This window comes from Juglans microcarpa x Juglans regia, chromosome 1D, assembly GCF_004785595.1.
Source record: "Juglans microcarpa x Juglans regia isolate MS1-56 chromosome 1D, Jm3101_v1.0, whole genome shotgun sequence".
In the NCBI taxonomy this organism is placed as follows: domain Eukaryota; kingdom Viridiplantae; phylum Streptophyta; class Magnoliopsida; order Fagales; family Juglandaceae; genus Juglans; species Juglans microcarpa x Juglans regia.
In genome coordinates, this window is record NC_054594.1 from 38,516,335 (window position 1) to 38,541,435 (window position 25,101).

General features: G+C 36.4%; 2 protein-coding genes across 2 annotated transcripts; one reads left to right on the plus strand and one right to left on the minus strand.

The window, feature by feature from the left end:
* Positions 1-1,034: 1,034 nt before the first annotated feature.
* LOC121238795 lies at positions 1,035-4,704 on the minus strand. Its single transcript, XM_041135828.1, has 4 exons — positions 4,381-4,704; positions 4,087-4,284; positions 3,479-3,979; positions 1,035-3,246 (listed from the first exon to the last, which is right to left on the minus strand). The coding sequence occupies exons 1-4, from the start codon at positions 4,421-4,423 to the stop codon at positions 1,325-1,327; spliced, it is 2,664 nt and encodes an 887-aa protein (XP_040991762.1). The 5' UTR covers positions 4,424-4,704; the 3' UTR covers positions 1,035-1,324.
* Positions 4,705-9,040: 4,336 nt separating this feature from the next.
* On the plus strand, positions 9,041-12,550 carry LOC121238788 (putative calcium-transporting ATPase 13, plasma membrane-type). Its single transcript, XM_041135816.1, has one exon. It carries the CDS (start codon positions 9,308-9,310, stop codon positions 12,359-12,361), a length of 3,054 nt encoding a protein of 1,017 aa, XP_040991750.1. The 5' UTR covers positions 9,041-9,307; the 3' UTR covers positions 12,362-12,550.
* Positions 12,551-25,101: the final 12,551 nt, after the last annotated feature.

The window sequence follows — 25,101 nt, forward strand, 5'->3', positions numbered from 1 at the left end:
TGTTTTGTCTCTGTGTAGCATAAGTTGCTAAAACCAGTCAATTGAGAATTCTAACAATTTGAAGAAGGAACTAAAAAATTGTACTCGAGCGAATAAAAATGTAGTTTCCATTTTGCGTTAGGGGGTCTAGGAGTTTGCCGCATAAAACTCCACTATCTATTGTACCCAATGGAGCACTCTATTCTCCATTAATAATATTATCTAGGTTTCTTATAAATAAATAAATAAATAAATAATATTATCTAGCCTTGCCTAGGAAAATGCAACGAAGGAACAATTGAGGCCAGGGTAAGTTGGTAACGTAACCTACCCACCTAATGGCTTTAAGGCCAAACTAAATAATTATACAAAAATTTTATATAGAGTTATTTTTGTATATTCTTTATACATTTTACTAATATAATTGAGTGCGTCACATTTTTTTAATATAAAATAATTAGTTTGACCAATCACATTAATGAAAGATACAAAAAATACATAAAAATGAATGTATGTCGAAAAAATCATAATTATTTAAGTGAGAATTTCCCATTAAAAAAATTATTAATTGGCGTATTTTAATATAATACGATAGATTATAATTTTTATTTTATCAAGTGCTTTATTACATACTGAAGAATATTTGATCGTTGCCATAGGTAGATGAAGCCCAAAAACAAGCGTTCGGTATGGGTTAGTGGGCTTCATTTTGGTGAGCATTCAAAACCAGTCAAAAGGCCCGAGGTGGAATGAGCTTCAGCCTTCAACATTTTAAATAGATCAGCAGGCCGAGACTAGGCGAGCCCAAAACCACTCAACGTCTTATTTTCTTCACCTTAACAATTTGGTTACAGGTACTAGCCTACTAGGTAGCCTATTTCATTTCTAGCATGAACATTGTAATTCATGATGAACACATGGATGGATGATCATGATAAGAGTTCAATATCACTGCACTATATAAATAATGACTTGCAATCAAAGGCAGCAAAACTGCCTAATATTACAATTTCTTGTTCAAACCATGCCAATTATCTCTCCTCAACAAACAGAAAATAAATTAAAAAATAAAAAAATGAAAATAATTACACCATACATCACACTATTTTGAGTCTGTGTATATGAAGGGAATGGTGGAAAAAAATTAAAATGAATACAAACGATGGACTCGAGCTCACTCTTTGCTGGTTTATCCCAATATACAAACGAACAACAGTGTCTGCGGGTCAAAGACTCAAAACTCCATTTTTTCGAAAGCTTGAATCAGAAAGAAAATCCAACCCCAACAAATCAGAAAAAGAAATTAATGAAAAGAACCAGTAAGTGATTAATTTCTTAAGGATGTTTAATTAATCGCAGTTGCACAGCACATGCAGTTGCCAAAGAAGGAAGACCTTGGTTTGCGCTTCTCTTTACCTTTATGTAGAGTTGATGCAGATGCTGCTTCCTTGGTAGATGAGTCACACAATTCTCTGGTTGCCTTCTCGGCAGCAGCAAGGTTTTCTTGTTTCTGTGGTGTTACCACAATTTGAGCTTCTTCCTCTTCTTTCAAGAAGCCTAGGAATGGAGTTCGCGACTTCTCAGACTCCCTTCTTTCCAATTTGGTGACTTTCTCCTCCACGGCCATTGATTCATACTGTAACACGTCTTTATTGTACCCAACATACTCAGCTGAGTTTCCAATATTAACATCAGCCTGGCACGATGAACTCTCCGTGGTATCCTTTTCCTGAAACAATAGTGGGGTTTGATCCGACTCTTCCCCTCTTGCTTGATCAATTCGGAGATCAAGATCAAAACTTGGGGATTTTCGCATCTGAACGTGGGGGGTGTTCATGTAATCGGGATTTGATTCAGTGCTAAGCCTTCCCCCACTTTCCCTTCCGCCAGTACTGCCATTTACAAGCGCAGATCCTTCAGTTTTTATACCTTGTACACTGGACAAGCTTGCCAAAGTTGTAGTTTCTGTCACTGTCTCTGGAGTTGTTTCTTCGCATTGTGATAGTTCTCCGCAACTTTCCTTAAGTGCAGAGACAAAATTTTCTGCTGTAAATCTCGTGGAATTGAAAGTGGAAAAGTGGGCTACAAAGAGTTCATTGCAGCTTTCCTGCCTCAGTTCAGGATTTGGCTCATAGGTGCTTTGAGTAGTTTCAGGTGCCACTGTACTAGGCCAATTGTGATCATGAGACTGGATTGTAAAAGCAGGAGACTGTAAGAGAAACTCTTCTTCCTGGTCAATCAGAGGGGCTTGAGACATGCATTGCTTTGCGGTTTCACTTTCGCATGTATCCTTTACAGTGGCAAATGAAGCGTCTGCTTTGTCGTCTATTTTTTCCAGAATTTTCTTCTCCTCTGCTTGCTCATCTTCACTTCTGCGATCTGTGAAAATCAACTCTGCTGGAACAGGAACCAATCCCTCCGAAACCACCAGAAGCTCTCCTTCTGAGTTCTTGTGGCCTCCCTCAAAAGTGCTATTCTGGTTTCTAACAACTACTTCGACGTTGTAAGCATTCTCAGCAGTCTTTTCCTCCTCAATTCCACAGTGTTTGATACTGCTAATATCAGTAGAAATGTCAAGCGGACTTCTCATTTCGCACTCCTCGTTTTTAGACTCAATCTTCCTGAACTCTGATTGGGTATCATTTGCCTCATCAGTCTTTAGTTCTTTCTCTGGGTTTTCACATAACGGACCTAGATTGGACTCATGTGACACCTCTTCAATTTCTGATCCACTTCCTACTATTTTGGCTTCTCTAGTAAGAATCATCCATTTGTCCTCAGGTTCAGAAACTTCTTGATGTGAGTTTAATAGCTTATCCAGCGCAACATTTTCAAGTTCTGAATTCAAGGAATCATTCCTAATTGAATCAGCCTCAGTAGATAACTCCCCATTGCAAGTATTCCTAATAATTCTTGGGGGGTCTGAGGTCGTTGTTGTCAGATTGCTCAAATCAAACCGTACCCCATTTCCGATTATAATCTCATTTTTCTCTTCGCCTGACAGCTTTTCTTCTTTGAATGTTGTTTCTTTTACTAACGAGTCACTCCTTTTATTTTCCGCACTAGAACTGACACCAAGATTGTTTGATATGTCAGCATTTAAAAGGTGACCATTCTCCTCATTAGCACATTTTACGCTTGGTCCTAGAATATCCTCGCTTCCTTGCAGCAATCCACTGCCATCTTCTTCAGAAAGGTTAGCATTGACTTGATCCAGTTCATGTTGATCGGACTTTAAATCTGAAGATCGTCGAGGTTCTGGATCATCTGGCGTAGGTAGAGTGTTAGAAGTTGTATTCCTAATCTACTCTTCCTCTGTTGCAGTTTGTAGCAAACAAACGCATACGTCTTATGTTGGTTTTCAGTATGTTTGTATGTTTACTATGCATCCTACTAGTACTAAATAAAAATATGAGGAAGCAAAGAAAAATAATTAAACACCTAATATGACTAATTGAAATAAGTTCTTTTAATCAGTGGGTGGACTGAGTATGCTGACCTTCACAGGTGGAAGCCTGCTTCTCAAGCTGATGGTCATATGTTCCCAATAGATTCTCAGCCAAATATGAATCTGACGGCTTTTCGTGAACTTCTGAATCATTTGGTGAAGCTGGTTTGATTTCACCATCTTCACCGCTTGCTTCAATTGAGTCTACCACTGATCTTAAAGATTCAGTGGGAGTTTGAACAACACTTTTTTCTTGCTCTACAGAAGAAAAATGCTGAGTGAAAGTCTGTGGATTGGAATTAGAGTTCTTAAAGCAAAATGGACTATGGACCAAATGCGAACCTTCATTTGGGAAAGCTTGCTTCTGAAGCTGAATGTCACTTGTTACCAATTGATTATCATCCAAATTTGGCCCTATTGTCTTCTCATGAACTTCAGAATTTTTCTGCGAAGAAGTTGGTCTGAACTCACTGTCTTCATCGCTTGGGTCAATTGATTTCATTACTGTTTTTGAAAGTTCAGTGTGAGGATGGCCTTCGTTTTCTTCTTGCTCTATAGAAGCAAAGAGGCCGAAGTTAATGTTTATGGACTTATCAAATGATCGACAGGTAAAGCACGATGAATTTCAGCACCAGTTATAGAAAAATCAAATTACCAACCTCTTCCACCAGATGTTTCATTTTCAATATGAGGATCTTTTGGTCCTGTTGGTTCATCAGAAGACAGCCCTGCAACTTTTTCGTAAAAATCTTTGGCTGGAGAGGTTGGAACTGTTTGATTTTCCACTTTAACAGCATCTGCATCATCAGCTTCTAGTAACAAGTGTTTTGAATCTATAGCATTTGTGTTGTCTTCTTCTGTATTTGTACAAGCAACAATATTATTTTCAATGAAAAACACATTTCAGTAAAGTCAGAAAGAACAAAATATCAAATTACTTAGATTTGCCTTACCTTTTAAACCAGATGTGTTATTGTTACCCATCTCGTTGCCCATGTCTATATTGCCAACTCCTGCAATACAATGATGCAAAAAGACAAAGTCACGAGAAAACAACTTCGAGGATCGGGAGTTTTCAGCAGCACTACAGAGCTTAAAGAGCGCACGAACCCAAAATATGCAAGTCTAAGAACTTCATACCATGACGAAGATGATTATATTCACATGCATATATAGCTATAAAGATTTGATGACAGCTTCATTCCTCTCAGACTGCCAGAGCATTAATACTTGATTAAAACGTCTACTTCATTGTTATTGCTTAAAGCACAAGCCTCATTGGGTCATTTGTCAGCCAAACATGAATACCTCTAAAAGCAGTGAAACATATACATCTAATTCTCCCATTCTTTTATCTGACATTGACATTCTGTGATCATGAATTTCACAGATTCCTTGAGGACATTGTTAACTAAATAAAGTTGACCTGTCGGCGACTCAATGCCCATAGCCCTGTCAATAATTACGTTTTGCTAAATTCCTAACTAATATGCCAAAAGCTAGGCATTTTTTGGAGAAAAGTTATGCCAGTCTAACCTAGCTAGCCTTCTAAAGCAGACCATAATCTGCAACTGCAGCACTGACACAAATGATGCGTTCCGATCTTGTTTTCGAGTTTGTTAATAAACACTGTACAGAGCACATTATGCGGCTTTTAATTTTTAGAAGCGCATCTTCATGAGTACTGAAAACGAGTTGGATTAATTTTCCAATTTCAATGTAAAAAAGATGGTCCATAAAGGACCGTCTCGTGTTGTTCGAGTACATGTGGGAATTACTATAAATAGAGAAAGGTCCATCTAGCTGTTCATACCGGAGAAAGACATCTGGACAAGGACCTACATCGGTACCGACCATGGCTGATAAAAAAAGGGTAATGGGATATGGATGGAATGTGAAACACGACTGCAAATGCAACAAGATAATGCATTTCTTTTTGGTGTAGATGATGGTTTAATTGAGCCACATGTAGAATAAAGATTGGCCAGGTTGAGGTCTGCATAACAGGCCGGTGCAGATATTAACTTTCTTCTGCCATGGGGTATGGATTAATAATGGTTTTGATAAGGCCATGAACAAGTAGGTCTCTTCTTCAAGATTTTTTTAGGTCTTAAAAGGTCAGTTCCATTATCTGTATGCGGTGTGGGTAGTAGAAGCAGATATATTTTTAAGGCTAAGTTCATCATGGCTGAGCATTTTGCTTTGGAACTCCCTACCTGTCCACGGCTCAAAAGTAAACTTGTTGGACCCTCCCCCCCTTCCTTTTCCTTTTCTCAGAACCAGAGGAACGTAAAGAAAAGTTGTTTGAAACCACCGCACCCACTTTTAAACAAAATAAATTAGCCATGGAAATGATTATACCATATTGCATCCTTCTGAGGCAGCAACTTTCTTATTTCTTATAACCAAACCCATCTCTCATCTCCCCTGCTGTGTTTGTACTTGGTTTATCCCATGGATGAACATACAAATCAATAGGACCGTCACATCAAAACAGTGGAGATCTAAGAAGCTAAGCATCTTGGAGAACCAATTATAAGCTTGAACCCATTGAAGGTATCGTGGGTGTGGCCACAATATTGCTACATGCAATCGCTGCTTAGCTCCTCTTATCTTCACTGTTTTTATCTTTAAGAAGTGTTTTAGGCATAAAAGAGATTTTATAAAAATAAACTCACAAATTAACGTGGTTTAATGTGGTATATTAGATTGTAAAATTAATTGTTATTGTAAAGTTGATATTCTAATGTATTACATTATAAAATCACGTCAGTTTGTAAATACTTTACTTGAGTTGAAAAATTTATCTAAAAAGAGGGTGTTAAAAAAACTATAGAAACCTACTGATTCATGTTAAATGAAAATTACTAAAACTTGATCATACATATTATTTTTCATTTAATAAATTTAACATAATAATAGATATTATCATATTACTTAGTATTTTTTAAGCTTATCAAAACTAATTAATTTAAGATTTTAAGATAACTCAAGAGTCAACATGATATCGTCGAAGTCATAACTTCAAACCTGTCGTAATAACATATGTCCACACGGAATATATATTACCAATTTATCACTTTACGCTAAACTAATAAAAATCCGAAAACAATTTTTGACTGAACAAACAAAAACCAAATTACTAATTCTGATTTCTGAGGCTCACGTACACTTTCAAAGAAATTACTGACTTGACCAATAACTTGGCTTCGGAGACAAAGATTAATTAGGACATGTTTGAATGCTTAGATTATTTTAGGATTTCGTAAATAATAGTGAAATGATTTAAGTAAAGATGTTTTTATTGTGTTTTGAAAAATGAGAAAAAAAATTGAATAAAAATATATTTGAAAATAATACTATATTAGAGTTCTTGAAAGTGAATATAGATCACAAAATTAAAAATTAGTTTGAATATCATTTCTTAATATAATTTTTGTTAAATTTGTATTAATTTTTGTGTTTAAATAATAAAAGATAATTATTAGATGAATATATTGAAAATTTAAGAATATAATAACTTAATTTGAAATTAAAAAGTGTTTTGTGTTTGAGTGATATTTGAAAATGAAGTTATGAGAAATTTTAAGAATTTTGAAAGAATTTCATGTTTGCCAAACATGCCCTAACAATCAAAATAGTCTGAAGAGATACTTTGACCTAGTATTTGGGGCATGCAATTACATCGTTCTTTCTTATCCATTGCCATCGTCATAACTGAGACTGGAAAATTATTCCGTGCTTCGAGGTTAAGTTCATTTTATAATTTGCATGAACCTTTGGGGCATTGACTGGAAAAAAAAAAAGTGATGAGCGAAATAGATATATCGTCATACTAATTTTCCAGGCTTACGTATGAGTGAAGGCTGCTTTAAAGTTGTGAAGGCAACGCAAATGGGTGAACAAAGCCGGGTATATACACGAGATACCGAGTGGCTAGTTTGTTTTTCATAAATGACACAAGATGAGTTAAAATTAAAATTAAAAATTTAATAAAATATTATTAAAATATATATTTTTTAATATTATTTTTATTTTAAAATTTGAAAAAATAGAATTATTTATTTTATTTTATATAAAAATTTGAAAAAATTGTAATGATTAGATTAGATAAAAACGATCAAATAAACATATTGTGCTCCAAGAGAGCATTAGACAATTTTTTTTTTTTCCATTCTATAATCTGTTTGAGCCGATTTTTTCTTGCAGGTGGTTTTTTAGGTTGGGTGTCATGGTTCTTATGTAATTTCTTGTCAGTTTGAAATTTGGTTTGATGTCTAGGGTTTTTTTTTTATTCCCGGGTTTTGGTCTATTTTGAATATTTGTAATTCTTAAGTTTCTGGTTCATAACTATCGTTTTCCTTTGTCAGAAGTGAGAACTTTTAATAAAATTGAGATATCGTCATCTTCTTAAAAATAAAGAAGCATTAGACATACATACATACATTTATATTACAAGAGTAATTAATAAATATTTTTATTAAAATCTTTTGAACAATATTAGATAGTCTTAGAGTATGCAAACCTTGCACATGCCTTTAAAAAAATAGTATAGCCCATTGTTAAAAAGTAGATTTTTTTACGTGGATCTTAAACTTATCTACATTTTTCAAAAGAAGTGTATCACGTTTGCATACCTAGAACTATATAAATCATTTCTTGTTTATCACGTAGTATTTTTCTAATAAATAGTTAGCTTCTTTGGATAAATACTATTATTTTTATCATGCAATCAGAGGGTAATTTTCCCCTGCAATTGGTGAGAAAGTTCTAAAACCAACTACAACTGCAATTGACCTTTGACTAGGACTGTCGAGAAGGAAATTGACGAGGATAATTGCCAAAAAACCTTCATGTGGATAAAATAGAAGAAAATAAAAAACAGAGATAAGTTTCTGAGTCCTTTTAATATAGGCCAAGGACAGAGTACTCTTAAGTATTTTAAAGACATGGTCCTAGATAATTGTTCTCATACTCCAGCGGTATCGTCGAAGAGCGCATTCTTTTTGTTTTCGTATTAAGTGAAAGAAGCTAACCCAATGGTTAGAAATATAAGAAGCAAAGATGAAAAAGCTACCTACAGACACTCCTTCGATCGCTTTATGATATTCCTGTAACCCAATTGGAAACATTGAAGACTGTTTCGCATCTCTTCCACAATTTTGGATAGAATTTTGTAGGATACTTATCAAAGACCAATAGGTTTGAAATTTGAAAGTAAAACAAAACATAACGTGGGTTTAACTAATCAGTAAAGCACAAAGAAAATGCTGCCAACATAATGGGAAATTCAGTGAGCGACTAGGTCCAAAAAATAGGATGTTTTGTTAACCTGCATAGAAAATTAGCACAGATACATCATACAGTAAGTACCAAAGCGCGGCATATAAGTTGCTGGCCTTCAGGCTTTGTATCCATGTCTTGGTTTTATCCATTACTCTTACGTTGTTACGTTTCTTCCCAAGAGCCTTTTGTGCGCACTTATATCCTTGAGTTTGATGATATTTCACTTATTGAAGAAAAATACACACAAACATTGTTGCTATATGTTCAATTTCTCGCTTTCTTGTAGTGACCAGCTTTGTGGCATCGAAGGCTATACATCAAAACACCGGGACTCCTAGTTTGTATCCAAGTTATTTTATCCATTTGGCATTGCAGGCTTGCAGCGCATATCTTTATTATCTGCACTTTGCTCCTTACGTCCTTGATTTTTTACTTGTGTATTCGAGTTATTTTATCTATTTGGCATTGCAGCAAACCTCCATTGTTGTCTTCCGCTCTGCCACATTTATTTTCCAATAGCCTTTTTGCTGTCTGTCATCCTTGCTATTTTGCTTAATATATAATCTACATAGTCATCTGCTGCTTTCCAAACCAATGTCTAGCGTTCTCTTAGCAATATTGGACCCCATTGATTCTTTACTTCTTGCACCAGGCACCCTTAGCCAACCCAACAAGAGATGGCACTCCGCTTTTGTGACCATATATTGTTCTAGAGCCCTACTATCTTTCTTCAACAATTCTCTACCCCATAAGAAACAAATTGAGGTTTCACGCATTCCTTCTTTCCTTACAGTGGATTTCAAAGCGGACTCTAATTTCAAAATTGATCAAACAAGTCTCACTAAGCTTGTGAAAGACAAAAATGTCGAAAACCTCCAAAACATTGGAGGAGTTCTAAGAGTAGCATCTAGTCTTGAAACCAATGTTGAATTCGGGATTCCTGCTGATCTTGTAGACATTGCTCACCGTCACGAGGCTTTTGGCCAAAACACCTATGAAAGACCTCCTACAAAGAGCTTCTTCAATTTCATAGTGGAAGCCTTCAAGGATCTTACCATTTTCATCCTTTTAGGATGTGCTGCATTATCTCTTGCATTTGGCATAAAAGAGCATGGAATAAAAGAAGGATGGTACGATGGCGGAAGCATATTTGTTGCTATATTTCTTGTCATTGTTGTTTCTTCCACAAGTAACTTTAGGCAAAATAGACAATTTGACAAGTTATCCGAAGTCAGCAACAACATCCAAGTTGATGTTGTGAGAGCTGGGAGACGTCAACAGATATCGGTATTTGAAATTGTTGTTGGAGATGTCGTTTGCTTAAAGATTGGAGATCAAGTACCGGCAGATGGGCTATTCTTAGACGGGCACTCATTGCAAGTGGACGAATCGAGCATGACAGGGGAGAGTGAACCCGGAGAAGTAAATTGCAGTCATCCATTTTTTATTTCCGGTACAAAGGTTGTGGATGGATATGCTCGAATGCTTGTCACTTCGGTTGGCATGAACACAACATGGGGCGAGATGATGAGCTCAATCAACCGAGACACCAACGAACAGACACCTTTACAAGCTCGCCTCAACAAGCTAACTTCATCAATAGGCAAGGTTGGTTTGGCAGTTGCATTTCTAGTTCTCGTAGTCTTGTTGGTTCGCTACTTCACAGGAAATACAGAAGATGGGAAAGGCAATAGGGAGTTCAATGGCAGCAAGACCAAGGTCGATGACATAGTGAATGCTGTAGTAAAGATAGTAGCTGCTGCAATTACTATAGTTGTGGTTGCAATTCCAGAAGGATTGCCCCTCGCTGTCACGCTTACACTTGCTTATTCCATGAAGAGAATGATGGCGGATCAGGCAATGGTTCGGAAGCTTTCTGCCTGTGAGACCATGGGTTCTGCCACCACCATTTGTACTGACAAAACAGGCACTCTCACACTAAACCAAATGAAGGTGACAAAGTTTTGGCTTGGGAAAGAATCTTTTTTGGCAAATGCTTACTCGTCAATTGCTCCATATATTCTTGAATTGTTCCACGAAGGAGTTGCTCTGAACACAACTGGTAGTGTTTTCAGGCCTAATTCAGGATCTGAAATCGAGTTCTCAGGCAGTCCCACTGAAAAGGCAATTCTTTCATGGGCTGTTCTGGAGCTAAACATGGAAATGGAGCAATTGAAGCAAAGTCGAACAATTATTTTCATCGAAGCATTCAATTCCAAGAAGAAAAGAAGCGGGGTCCTGATGAGGAGAATGGTAGACAACACAACCCACCTACACTGGAAAGGAGCTGCAGAAATGATACTGAAGATGTGTTCAAGCTATTATGATGCTTCTGGAATTATTAAATATCTAGATGACGGTGAGAAGATGAAATTTGAGAAAATTATTGAAGGTATGGCAGCGAGCAGCCTCCGATGCATTGCTTTTGCGCATAAAGAAGTTTCAGAAGAATATAATGGAGATGATGAAGAATGTAAAAAGCTAGAAGAAGATGGTTTGACCCTTTTAGGATTGGTGGGAATTAAGGACCCATGCCGTCCAGGGGTGAAGAAAGCTGTGGAAGATTGCCAATATGCTGGTGTCAAGATCAAAATGATCACTGGAGACAATATTTTCACGGCTAAAGCTATAGCCACTGAATGTGGGATACTAATGCCTGGTCAGGACATTCTCGGCGGAGCAGTAGTAGAAGGCGAGGAATTTAGAAACTACACACCAGAGGAGAGATTGGAAAAGGTTGATAAAATTTGTGTGATGGCAAGATCCTCTCCCTTTGACAAACTTCTGATGGTAGAATGCTTGAAACAGAAAGGGCATGTGGTTGCAGTTACAGGGGATGGAACAAATGATGCACCGGCGTTAAAAGAAGCCGATATAGGACTTTCAATGGGGATTCAAGGAACCGAGGTGGCCAAGGAAAGCTCAGACATCGTCATTTTGGATGACAATTTTGCTTCCGTGGCCACAGTTGTCATGTGGGGAAGGTGTGTCTATAACAACATTCAGAAGTTCATCCAATTCCAACTCACCGTAAATGTTGCTGCTCTGGTGATCAACTTTGTGGCAGCAGTTTCAGCTGGTGAGGTCCCGTTAACAACAGTGCAATTATTGTGGGTGAACTTGATTATGGACACTTTGGGTGCTCTGGCTCTTGCAACTGAGAAGCCAACCAAGGAGCTGATGGAAAAACCGCCTGTCGGTTGGACTGAGCCACTTATTACCAACATTATGTGGAGGAACCTCTTAGCCCAAGCTTTATATCAGATAGCCATCCTCTTGACCTTACAATTTAAAGGTCAGTCCATCTTTGATGTGACTGAGAAGGTAAAAGACACTCTGATCTTTAACACTTTTGTTCTTTGCCAAGTCTTCAACGAATTCAACGCAAGGAAGCTCGAGAAGAAGAACGTCTTCAAGGGAATACACAGGAACAGGTTGTTTTTGGGGATCATTGCGATAACCATAGTTCTCCAGGTAGTCATGGTAGAGTTTTTGAAGAAGTTTGCAGATACAGAAAGTTTGAATTGGGTGCAATGGTGTTCATGCATTGGACTTGCAGCAGTAGCTTGGCCAATCGGTTGGATTGTCAAGTGGATACCTGTTCCACAGAGACCAATTTTCAGCTACCTAAAGATGAAAAAGATATAAAATACTGCCACTCAAATTCGTATCGGGTCTCTTTTTATACTAGTTTAGTTCTCCCATTCTATATCAAATATGATATGTGAGCACTAATGTCGTTTGTTCAATAACATAATTCTCTTTACTCATGCATCGAGGGAAGTTTCAATAAAAATGTCTTTTGGGAATGTCTGTTTATGTGCTTGAAACGTTAATACAGCCTGGGCATTAGTTGAATCAGCATATGTTTTCAGTTCTCTGTTTTTCTTTTACCTTCGTCTAATTAATGGGAGTCCAACCCACGATCTCATCTTTCGTCCTGCTCTGATAGAGGTAAAGACTTCAGTTAAATTAGAGCTTATTGATCCATGGGAACCCATTCGTACAATAGATTCGGACAAAAATAAACAACAATGTAATTTCAGCGAACACATATGGTTCGATTCTGTAAGAAACGGATCATGAAGGTAGTCTGTGTTTCATTCATGGACATGGTTTCGTGCGGGATCAATCTCGGCACGGTAATTAAAAAGTAACCCACCTTGTGGTGCGGAAATCGAACACATAACCTGATCTTCTGTTGACTCTAAAAAGGAAAAAAAAAAAAAAGGATCATTTAAGCCCATGCATGAACATCTACAGTCACAGGACGACGGGGGCTTCCCTCACCCACCCACCAAATCGGGGGTATGATGAGATAAAAAGATTTGTAATTATGGCGAACACATGACGTGCGGTGCGAGTACATCGTGTAATGGAACTAAATCCTAATGGATCATGATTCATGAACGTTGGTTGCTTTTCGTGGCTATCGGACAGGATTTGTTCGTGGAAAAGCTATAGAAGAATTTCAAAATTATGAACGTTATGGGTAAAAAGTCTACAAATGTTCTGTGAGAGCTTAAAAAGTTGATTGAAATATCTTTATTCTGATGGAATTATAAGTAGTGGTTAAGTACTCGGAGTTGTTTTTATTTTAAAGAGTTGTTCAAGAATTTTTCATTCGTGATTAAAAAAAAAAAAAAACTGTGTTCTATTATTTATTTTTTATTTTTTAACTTTTTTAGATTTTGGTTTAATATTTTGGTAGGTTAGATATATATAGCCATTATTACTTTTTACTTCTGCATTTTTTTGTTCAAATATAATAAATATTACACCTTATGAAATGGTGAGTGTTGGCAGTGTATCTAGTGAGATTACAATTGTGACATTGATTAATTATTTTAAAGTATAGTTGAGATATGGTTCCGATTTTTTCCTAAAAAATGATAAATGGTATCAGAATTTATTCTAACTAGATGTGTAGGATTTGGATTTAAATTTGAATTGTACAGTCTTTAAATAAAAGTGTTATACTAGAACTTGGATACCCGTAAGGTTTATAAAAAGTTTCTTTTTTCTCTAAGACTTATTATATGTATTATATAATTCATGAGTTTAATGTTTTTATTTTTGTGTACTTACTAATTATTTTAGTTTTGGACATAACCATTTGAGTTAAATATGAGTTTGTTAATTTTTATTCATTGAAAAATATTGGGTTCCTAACTTTATTTCATTTTCATAATATGTGAACTTTGCATGTGGATTTTTTGAAACTAGTAGAAAGCTCGGAGAGGGAGCCGATTGAGTGCGATGTGGGTTATTTAGATTGGCCGTTAATTGAAGAGGTTAAAGCATAAGCTGCGCACCTGGAAGAATAAAGTTTTCGCTCGAGTGAATGGGATTATTCGGGAGTTGGAGTAGCATTTAGAGCTCTTGGAGGCAGCATTGCAAGCTAGCTTTTCTTAGGCTGTGGAGGAGGATTTATTGGTTACTAAGGTAGAGTTTGAAATTTGGGTAAAAAGGGAAGAAACGAGATTGGCGCAACAAGCAAAGAAGAAATGGTTGTTGGAGGGTGATTGGAACTTCAAATTTTTTCATGTTGTTATTGTGCAATGGAGAAGGAGTTCATGTTGAAAGAGATGAGATTATCTAATGGCTCGACACTAGATTCTCCGAAAAGGGTGCATGACGAGGCTGTGCAGTATTTTGAGTGGTTTCTTTCTCAAGAAGGGACATGTTCGTTGTCGAAACTGGATAATTTATTTCAGCATGTTGTTTCAGATAGTGAAATTAGGAGTTTGAGGTCGGAGCCTTCAGAGAAGGAAGTGCTTGTGTAGCTTTCTTCTATTGCGGCAGACAGTAGCCCAGAGCTGAATGGTTTTGGGTCAACTTTTTATTTGGCTAGCTGGCATATTGTTAAAGATGACATGATGGGGGCAGTGAAGGAGTTCTTTAAAGGTAATGATCTTCCCATTTTATTCATCCTTGTTTGTTGTTCTTATTCCAAAGGTGAAGAATCCGCAAAGTTTTGACAAGTTCTGGCTGATAAGTCTTTGCAACATTTTTTATAAGGTGTTCTCCAAACTATTGGTGTCTAGACTATCTTTGCTGCTTGGAAATATTATTTCGCCTGAACAATGAGCTTTTGTGAAGGGTAGAAATATATTTGAGAATATTTCTCTTATTCAAGAGATGACGAAGATGTTGCATCGGAAGGCTAGGGGTGGTAATATTATGATAAAAATTGATATGAGTAAGGCATATGATATGGTGGATTGGCGTTTCTTGGATCATGTTTTACATACTCATGGATTTCCTGATTGTTTCTATAAACTGATTAACAATTGTGTCTCGCTGCCATGGTTTTCTGTTATGATAAATGGTACGTATAGAGGTTTTTTTTAAAGCCTAAAAGGGGTCTACGGCAGAGTGATTTGTTGTCGCAGTATTTATTTATAATTATGGAAGAAGTGTTGTCGAGAATGATAAATAAGAAAATTTTTGAGGGGAGGATTTTGCCCCTTTTCTTATCTTATAAATGTTCCCATAGTTTCTCATCTGTTATATGTTGATGATGTGGTAGTTTTTGCTAACGCGAGTAAAGGCTCGATTCGGTGTTAATGAAGGTCTTGAGGGAATATGAGAGTTGGACAGGCCAACGGGTGAACTATAAGTCGGCCATTTTTTTTCTTTAAAAATTTGGCTTATAGTAGAACTAGGGAGATGTTGTTGGACACTAGTTTCACAGAGGGTCAATTCCCACTTATGTATTTGGGTGTTTCAATTGCAGATGGTAGGTTGAAGATTAGACACTTTGCGTCATTGCTTGAACGAGTGGAGAAAAAGTTGTCAGGTTGGAAAAGTTGTTTTGCTATTGCATAGGGGTAGATGAATTTTGTTGAGGCATGTGCTTTTGACCTTGCCAATTCATTTACTAACTGTGCTTCAAGTCCTTAAGGCTATGATTAAAAAATTAAATGGGTTGTTTGCTAATTTCTTCTGAGGAGAGCAAAATGGCAGAAGTAAGAGGAAATGGAGATCATGGAAGAAGATGTGCATTCCACTGGAGAAAGGGGGAATTGGGGTGGAAGACCTTGTAGAAGTGCAGAGATCTTTGTTTTCGAAGTTTGGGTGGCAGTTATTGACACAGAATTCATTATGGGCAAGGTTCTTCAGAGCAAAATATATTAAACATGGACATATCTCTTTTTAAGTGTTGATGGCAATACATGTTCGCCTTTTTGGAAGAAAATTATTAAGGGGTTACCTGAGCTCTGTAAAATGAAAGATGGAAGGTTTGAGAGGGTGGCTCATGTTTCGCAGTGGTTTGATAATTTTCTGGGCCATGACCCTCTATGTGAAGGGGTGGAAGTGATTAAATAACCGAACATTAGACTTCAAGAGCTCATTGTTAATGATCTGTAGGATGTTGGGAGACTACAATTGCTATTGAGGGCACAGAAGGCTAGCGATGTGGTGGCTAAGGTTGGTGTGTTGAGGGATGCGAAGGACGTATTAATTTGGTTACTAGAGAAGAATGGGAATTTCTCGACAAAGTCGGTGTGAGATTTATTAGAATTAAGATGCTGAGGTCTGCTTGGGTAAAGTGGGTATGGAATAATCTGTTGTCGAAAAAGATCTTTATATACATGTGGAAAGCGGTTTTTATTGCTTAAGGGTGGATGAGCAGATACGTAAGTTGAGGATTCCATTAGTATCTTGTAGGGGTGGGCAGTGAGGGCCCGTACCCCGCCCCCGTTCACCCTACCCCACATGGAGAAGGACCAGTAGGGGCAGGATGACCCTAGCGAGGTCCCACTCCTACTCCTATCCACGTATATAATTTTTTTTTTTATATATTTATATATATAAATAATATATTATATATAAATATAAATATATGCAAGGCGGATGGCATTTTTTCCCCAACCCCGCCTCAGGGGGAAAAAACCCCTCCCCACATGGTGCGGGGTGGGGTGCAGGGAAGGGTCAGCACCTCTAGTAACTTGTTGTAATTGTTGTATAGCGGGGCATGTGGAAGACTTGGAGCATGTACTTTGTAAAAGGGAGTTTGCCATGACCGTCTGAAAGAAGGTTTCGGGAGAGGTGGGGATCCCGTTTGTAGCTCAATAGAGTTGGCGAGAGAGGGTTCAAGTTTGGTTTAACAAGGCATCTAGGCAGTCATAGCTTGAGACATTAATGGGTTTGATTCCTTACATTGTGGTATAGAGATTTTGGCTTAGATGTTGTGCAGTGAGGATGAAAGGCAGAGACAAAAACTTGTTGGAGGTTTGGAGCTGGATCAAGCACTGGGTGCATGTTCTTGCGAGTTGAATTTCCAAGGTAAAAAGGCTTTCACAAGGGGACTTACGTGTGCTTCAAAATATGGAGGTTTCAGTTGTGGAATAGAGAACTATGAAGGTGCAAGTTGTCCATTGGTTGAAACCGAGCCCAGAAAGGTTAAAATTGAATTTGGACGGCAGCACTCTTGGCAATCCAAGGCCAGGTGGAGAAGGGGGTATTTTACGAGATCATGTAGGGAATCTTGTCTTTACTTTTTCTTGTCATTTTTTTCACTATAAAAAAAAAACAAGTATATTGACGGATTATTTGCAACGATAACGACTATTTGCAATAAAAACAAATTATTTTGGCAGGAAATAATCATTTTTTATGGAAATAACTGGTCACAAATAAGCAGTTTTCTATATATATTCCAATAATGAAGCTGAGCTTCGGGCGGTTATAGAGGGAATAAAGATGTGTCGGCAATTGGGTCATTTTTAAATTATTGATATAGAGTGTGATTCTTTGGTGGTGATTTCATGGACTTGTGGATAGAGACTGTAAAATGTGGTATCTTTGGGATTATTGGGACCAGTTGATGGGCTTGTTGAAAGGTTTTGACTTCTCTATAAAGCACTTATGTAGAGAAAGGAATAAAATGGCAGATGTTTTGGCTAGGTTTAGTGCATTGGGGGATGATAATTTGTTCACGGATGTTTCTCAGCTTCCACGTTCTTTGTGAGGCTTGTATAGATTAGACAAAATGTGCACGACTTATGTTAGACGTAGATGGTGTGAAGTGTTAAGATTGTTTTTTTTTATCTGTTTGTTGGGTGTGGTTGGTTTTTTTGTTAAGATGTATTTGATTGTTTATTTGAAAGTTTTCCTCTACTATAAGTGAGGATTAATAAAGTTTTGGAGGTTCCATCATTTTTAAAAGAAAAAAAAATTATTTTGTGGTAGAACTTAAGTTTGCCTTTTTTTTTTTATGTACTTTGAGTTCTATTATATTTTTCGAGACATGCTTTGCTTAGATTATAGAAACTTAAAATTTCATCATAAATTGGTCGTTAGAAAATTATCTTTACTAAGATATTATCTGGCCCATAGATAAAGCTCCGGTTTTGTCCTCGTTTATGGAAGATGCCTTTTTTCTTTGCTCCTTTGTAATAAAACTAGTTTTGTTTGATTACGTGGCATTTTTAAATGGTTCCAAGTTATTTATTTTGACAAATGCTATTATCTTTTTTTTAATTTATATTACTTGCTTTACTTCCATGATGTGGAGTGTTACCTGATTTATTAAAAATAAAAATATAAAAGAATATAGCTTTCATCTTTTTATATTTTTGGGTGCCATTTTATTTTGAATATATATTTTAAATTTTTTAACAAGATTAAAAAGATAAAGCAAATGATATAAATTAAAAGATATAGTATCATTACTCTTTTATTTTATAATCAAGTACTACTAATTACATAAACATTCTAAAGTATAAAATGACCAAGTGTTTTGGGTTTGCAGAGTCTTCGTTCAAATTGAATTGGGATGGGTCGATAAGTACGTGATAAGTACATATTCAGTGACATTAAGAAAATATATGGTATTAAAAAAACTTATGATAAATTTATAAATAAAGAAATATGTTAGAAAAATTAGATCATAATGCACAGTAAAAACGATATTATCTAGTTAGAAATATTTTAGATCTAATGCAGTAGTTTCATAGATTCTCTAGCGTCGTTGTTCATTCAAAATTCTTCCGGCGACGGTGGAGTGTGCCACGTGGTAATATCAGAGTAACATTCACAAATTCTACAGTCTAGATGTCGAGACTATAGAGAATTACTTTGAGAGAGAGATTTCTGTTTTGATGCTACCTGCACGTACATATCCCTCTCATCTAAATGAGAGAGGGACTATGTAAATAGTCTCTTTAAATGACTTCCGGTTGGTTATTAAAGAGTCATTTCATAACTTTCAAGAGAATGTGAAGAGATGTCGTAGATGCACTTTTTTTACAAAATAAAAGCAAACTTTCGGGAAAACTTCTGTTCCATGAACAATTTGGTTTGTAGAATCAACGATAAAACATTGAAAGAAGTCAAAAAGTCCCGTGTCCCTTTATCCTTCTGCGTGCTTTGAATGTGAGTCGTGTCAATATAAGACCGATCACCATCGCATTCGTTATCAATACAACACGGTGAAATCAAGTGATAATTTTATATTGCCAAAGCAAAACCTCAATGCAAAGACACGTCACAACACCTGGAAAATCCCAACCCTGGTGGGGGCAGACTCCATAACCTCGAGCAAAATTAACCAGAAGTCGAATCTTTCCCCTTTTTTAAAAAATATTTTCTTTAATTTATTATAAAGAAGTCTTTAATTAATATATTTTTCTCTTTTTATTTAAATATACATATATTTAAATATTAATATAAAAGAATAAAATTAACAAATTATATATTAATTAGATGAATGTGTATGCAGATGTAAAGCTTCTTCTAAATTTTTCTTCATTTCTACTATAACCACGAAAATTTATATTTATTACCCTTTTATCACCTTTCTCTCTATATTTCTTAAATAATTCACTTATAAATAAAACACAATAAATAATTTCTAATTTTTAAATATTGCGGCTTAAAAAAAACAGTGGATAGTATATATATTACTCATACACCATTTAAGACAAATTAATATTATGGGAAGATTGGGCCGGAAATAAATTAAATGAGATGGGAAATTTATGAATAATAATTAAATGATTTGATTTATAATGTTTTATGAATTTTTAGAAAATGAGAGAGAAAAGCTGAATAAAAATATTAAACAGTTAAAATATTGTTAATATAATTTTTTAATATTATCTTTGTTTTGGAATTTGAAAAAATTGATTTTTTTTAATTTATGTTTTATTTGAAAGTTTGTAAAAATTATAATGATTAGATAAAAAAATTAAAAATTAAAAATTAAAAAATGTATGATTGAGTAGTATTTAGACGTTGAGATGTAATGAGATGAGATGAAATGAAACATTCTCAACATGATCCAAGATTCCAAACAACCCAAGTCCTTAACGTTCTCAACATCCAAACAACCCACGTCTTAAAAACACCAATAGCCGGCTAATAAAAAACCTTTAGAGATAACACGTACTGAGCATTGATGAGAATACAAAACTTATAAAAAGAATAAAACTTAAAACAAAAATCTAAAGACATTAATAAATCTAAACAACAGTAAAGTAAAAAGCTTTTTATGTAACAAATTGAGTATATAAAAAATTAGAATATAATAATATTAAACTATAAAATCTAAATGCAAGCAAAAAACTTTAAATCTCCATTAGAAATATAAAAAAGTCATAATAAAAACAAAAATTAAAGAAATCCGAGTTTTAATTCATTTTTTCTTTGAACCATTGAGAGTAGAAAATCTAATTAAAAAGCACGTTGAGTAATTATTTGACTTTGAAGACAAACTATATGAACCCGCGCTATTGTATTTATAAACTGTAATGATGTTAATGCAGGAACATCTCGAATCATCATTCCATGGAGGCAAACTGGGAATATTGATTGCGAAGAAGAACATCGGAAATGAACACCTTCTATATAAGGAGGACAAACTGGTAATATTGTTAATACAATTATGCAAGAACATGATTAATTAAGATGAGTTATATTATATTATATGATATATATATATATATATATATATACACACACACACACTACACTCCTATCTTACTTATTATAATGCTGTGTCATTATCCATCAACTGTTATATCATCTCACAGGCGACATCAAACATCTTCTCACTTCTTTCAAAAAATGAAAAGCTAGGAAAATACATCGTTCATTGAATCGATGCGCGCACAACTTGGCGCAATGAGCAGCGACGACGCAAGCCTACGGCAATATCCCTTTAATCTAAATTCTCCCTTCTCTGTTGTCCTTTTATAGTGGAAAAGATCCACCTCTGTATAATTAAGTTTCAGTCAGACAACTTATGATATTTTAGTTTTTTCTGGTTTCATCTAAAAAAAAACTGTTATATCAACTCTTATTTAAATTAACAAATTAGTATGTCATATATATTTTATAATAAAAAAAAATCACAATTTAACATAACACATCTTAATTTGTAGACGAGTTAGTTTGTAATTCTTTTTGTAAATGAAGCATTTATCCATCTTAAGTGAAAGATCAACGCCTTAAATGAATAACTTTCATTGAGGACAAAGTAGTAATATTATCAGTAATGTAAGAAAGTCTATCATTTGGATAAAGATTTTCTATAATTTAATGAGCAAAACAGCTTCTACAATTTGGAGAGAAATGTATGCAGCATGTGGATTCTAACATCAAATACAATATAACGTATCTATTCGAGTAATGTTAGATATAGTTATGAGTTGTATAAATTTCGCGTACTTATTTTGAAAAATAATAAAATCTATTGTTAAAAAAATAAATTTCTCATATAAGTTTCATATTTATTATTTTTCTTTTCAAAAAAAATATGCGACACTTACGTACTGATCTATAACTATAAATATCATTTTTTATTGAATAATGCTGGCCATTATAAGGTGTATATATAGGAACTTAAGAAAAGTTGTTCTAATTTTTTGGTCATGATTTATAAACTTTAAACAGAAGTAGTAGGTCAGTTGATGTGAACCAAAGGCACATATAGATATTTAAAAGAATATTTCGAAGCCGAGAGTACTTATGAATCTTCAACATTTTTTTTGTGCCAAAAAGTGAAAAACATAAGCTGGACCGCAAGTTTCCAATTGAAAATTAACAAAACCATATTGGAAAGGGTCTGTTGAATTCTGTTCATTTCACATTTTTAATACAGTGCGAGAGGTCTGTATATTTATAGACCTGAGTACAGCCAAGGAAAGAAAAAAGAATCTTAAAGATTTACAATTCGGTTACACTAGCTGCCAAAACAGGATAACAGAGTGCAAGGTCATGGTGAAATTCCTGAAGCTTCTGCTGAGGTGCTTTCCAAGTCAGTGTCCAGCTCATTCGTCGAGTCATTTTGCTTGGGTGATTTACTTGTGTTGACATGCCCCCTCGAGTCCACTGGGGGTTCACACACAGTGAGACTTGCTCTAAGTGTGGTAAATTTGTCTGCTACCAGGGGTTTTGTGAAGATGTCAGCCAATTGATCCTTGCTACTGCAAAAAGAGACTTGAAGTGTTTTCGCAGCAACTCTATCTCTCACGAAGTGGAAGTCAATAGCCATGTGTTTTGTGCGTGAATGGTATACAGGATTGGCTGTGAGATACGTTGCCCCTAGGTTGTCACACCATAACACAGGAGGACTAGCCAAAGAAAAACCAAGTTCCTTGATTAGAGTCTGCAACCAGATTAACTCAGCAGTAGTGTTGGCTAAAGACTTGTATTCAGCTTCAGTGCTAGACCTGGCCACCGTTTGTTGTTTGCGAGAACTCCATGAAATGATGTGGCGGCCTAGAAAGATGCAAAAGCCTCCGGTTGAACGTCGATCATCTGGGCAACCAGCCCAGTCAGCGTCTGAGTACGCCTGAAGAGAGAAATTTGAGGTGTATGGGAAGAAGATACCATGGTTGATGGAGTGTTTGAGGTATCTTAGGATGCGCTTGACTGCTGTCCAATGGGTAAGTTTAGGTTCATGCATGAACTGGCAGACCTTATTGACTGAGAATGATATATCTGGTCTGGTAAGAGAAAGGTACTGCAAGCTTCCAACCACACTTCGAAATAAGGTGACATTGTCAAAGGTGGGAGAGTCAAATTTGGACAATTTGGTGGAGGCGGACATTGGAGAGGAAATGGGATTGGCAGCCAACATGTTGGTTTTGGTTAAAATGTCAGTAATGTATTTAGTCTGTGACATTAAAACTCCCTCAGGCATGTATTTAAGTTCTAAGCCCAGAAAATATGAAAGCTGACCCAAGTCAGTGACTGGGAAGGCTTGTCCAAGTGCAGTTACCAGGGTGTCAACAGCATCAGATGATGAGGAAGTAATAACCATGTCATCAACATACACTAAGACGAAGATACAGAGGCTATTTTTATGGAAAGTGAATAAGGATGGGTCACCTTGGGATGCCGAAAAACCATAGCTGAGAAGCCAAGAGCGTAGTTTGGCAAACCATGCACGTGGGGATTGCTTGAGTCCGTAAAGAGCTTTGTTGAGTTTACAAACAAAATCAGGTCTGTTTGAATCGATGAATCTGGGAGGTTGTTGCATGAAGACGGTCTTTGTGAGCTCGCCATGGAGAAAGGCGTTCTGGATGTCGATTTGACGCAGTGACCATCGATGAGAAATGGCGATGGAAAGAACAAGTCTGATGGTGGATGGCTTGACAACTGGGCTAAACGTTTCCGTGTAGTCGATTCCTGGTTGTTGGTGAAACCCCTTTGCGACGAGCCTGGCCTTTCGTCGTTCAATGGAGCCGTCTGCCCGTAACTTGGTCTTAAAAACCCATCTGCAACCAACCAAATTAGAAGCACAAGAAGGTGGAACAAGAGTCCACGTATTAGTGTTAACAAGTGCATCAAACTCACGGGACATGGCTTGACGCCATTCAAGAAACTTTGAAGCTGTGGTGAAAGAAGAGGGCTCATCCGGAACTGTTGCAGTGGAGATGAGACAGCGTTGAGGTGGGAAAGGTACGGTGCCATCAGTAAACTGTCGTGGTTTAGATGAGTTAGTCTTGGATCGGGTTATTATTTAAGGACGAGGAGGGAGTAAAGGAGGTTGGGGTTGATCGGATGAAAAGCTAGTTGAAGCATGTTGAGAGGAGGAAGAAGACGAAGAACGTTCTAGAGTGTTTGAGTTAGAAATAATGGGATTGGGTTGAAGAGATGAAGAAGAGGGATCATTTGAGTTGGGTTGGGAGGCAGGGAGATTGGTTGGGCCTTGAGATGGACCGGGGCCGAGTATGGAGTTTGGGAAAACTGGTAAGGAGACAGTGGGTGTATTAGGCTGATTTGGTAAAGTAGAGGGGGCCACTTGTTTTGAGTATGGAAAAATATCTTCAGCAAAGGTTACGTCTCGAGAAATATATAATCTGTTTTTTTTTTTATGTCAAGACATTTATACCCTTTATGTGAAGGGTTGTAACCAAGGAAGATACAAGGAGTGGATCGGTAGTCTAGTTTGTGATGATTGTAGGGTCTTAGATTTGGCCAACAAAGGCAACCAAAAATTTTGAGAAAAGAATAGTCAGGTGGTTTGTGTTGAATCATGTAGTAGGGAGATTTATTTTTAAGAACTGGTGTAGGGAATAAATTTATTAAGTAGGTGGCAGTATGGAAAGCATCATCCCAAAAAGAAAGTGGGAGTGATGCTTGGGAAAGAAGTGTGAGGCCAATTTCTACTATGTGACGATGTTTACGTTCAACAAGACCGTTTTGTTGGTGAGTATGGGGACAAGAAAAACGGTGAGAAATTCCAAGTGTTTTGCACAAGGAGGTTAAGGGACGAAATTCCCCACCGGCATCTGTTTGTATGGTTATTATCTTGGTGTTGAAGAATCTTTCGGCAATTTAATAAATGAATTAAATTCTTGCAACACATCTGATTTGAGCTTTATGGGAAATAGCCATGTGTATCGTGTAAAATGGTCTACAATAGACAAGTAATACCGAAATCCATTTCTTGAAATTAAAGGGGCTGGGCCCCATACATCAGCCCAAACAAGTTCAAGTGGCTTTGTGGTCCGAATTGTACTGGGGTAAAATGGTAATTGATGTGATTTTGCTAAGGGACAATCAAAACAACGAAACGTAGTATGATTTGGGAAATAAGGCAAATGGTTGCCGTGCACAATGCGAGAGACTAAATCGATGGAGGGGTGGCCCAAGTGCTTATGCCAGTGACTGAGAGAGACTCTTTCGCCGACATGAGTAGATGGACTGGAAGAGGGTAGTGGTGGTGGGAACTGGTAGAGTCCATCACGAAGAGGTCCACTGATGAGGAGCGTCCCTTTCACTTTGTCCTTAACCAAAAAATAGGTGGAATGGAATTCAAAGAAACATGAGTTATCAGTGCAAAACTGAGAAACAGAGACAAGATTTTTTGTGATTAAAGGAACATGAAGCAAGTTAGAAAGATTAAAGGAAGATGAGTGAGTTTTGAA

Excerpts from the sequence above, each read along its gene's own strand:
- LOC121238795 (XM_041135828.1), bottom strand. The coding sequence starts at position 4,423 with ATGGGCAACGAGATGGGTAACAATAACACATCTGGTTTAAAAG. Across the intron at positions 4,285-4,380 it reads TAACACATCTGGTTTAAAAG|AAGAAGACAACACAAATGCT; the intron begins GTAAGGCAAATC and ends GTACAAATACAG. Across the intron at positions 3,247-3,478 it reads GCAGGCTTCCACCTGTGAAG|ATGATCCAGAACCTCGACGA; the intron begins GTCAGCATACTC and ends TACCTACGCCAG.
- LOC121238788 (XM_041135816.1), top strand. The coding sequence starts at position 9,308 with ATGTCTAGCGTTCTCTTAGCAATATTGGACCCCATTGATTCTTTACTT.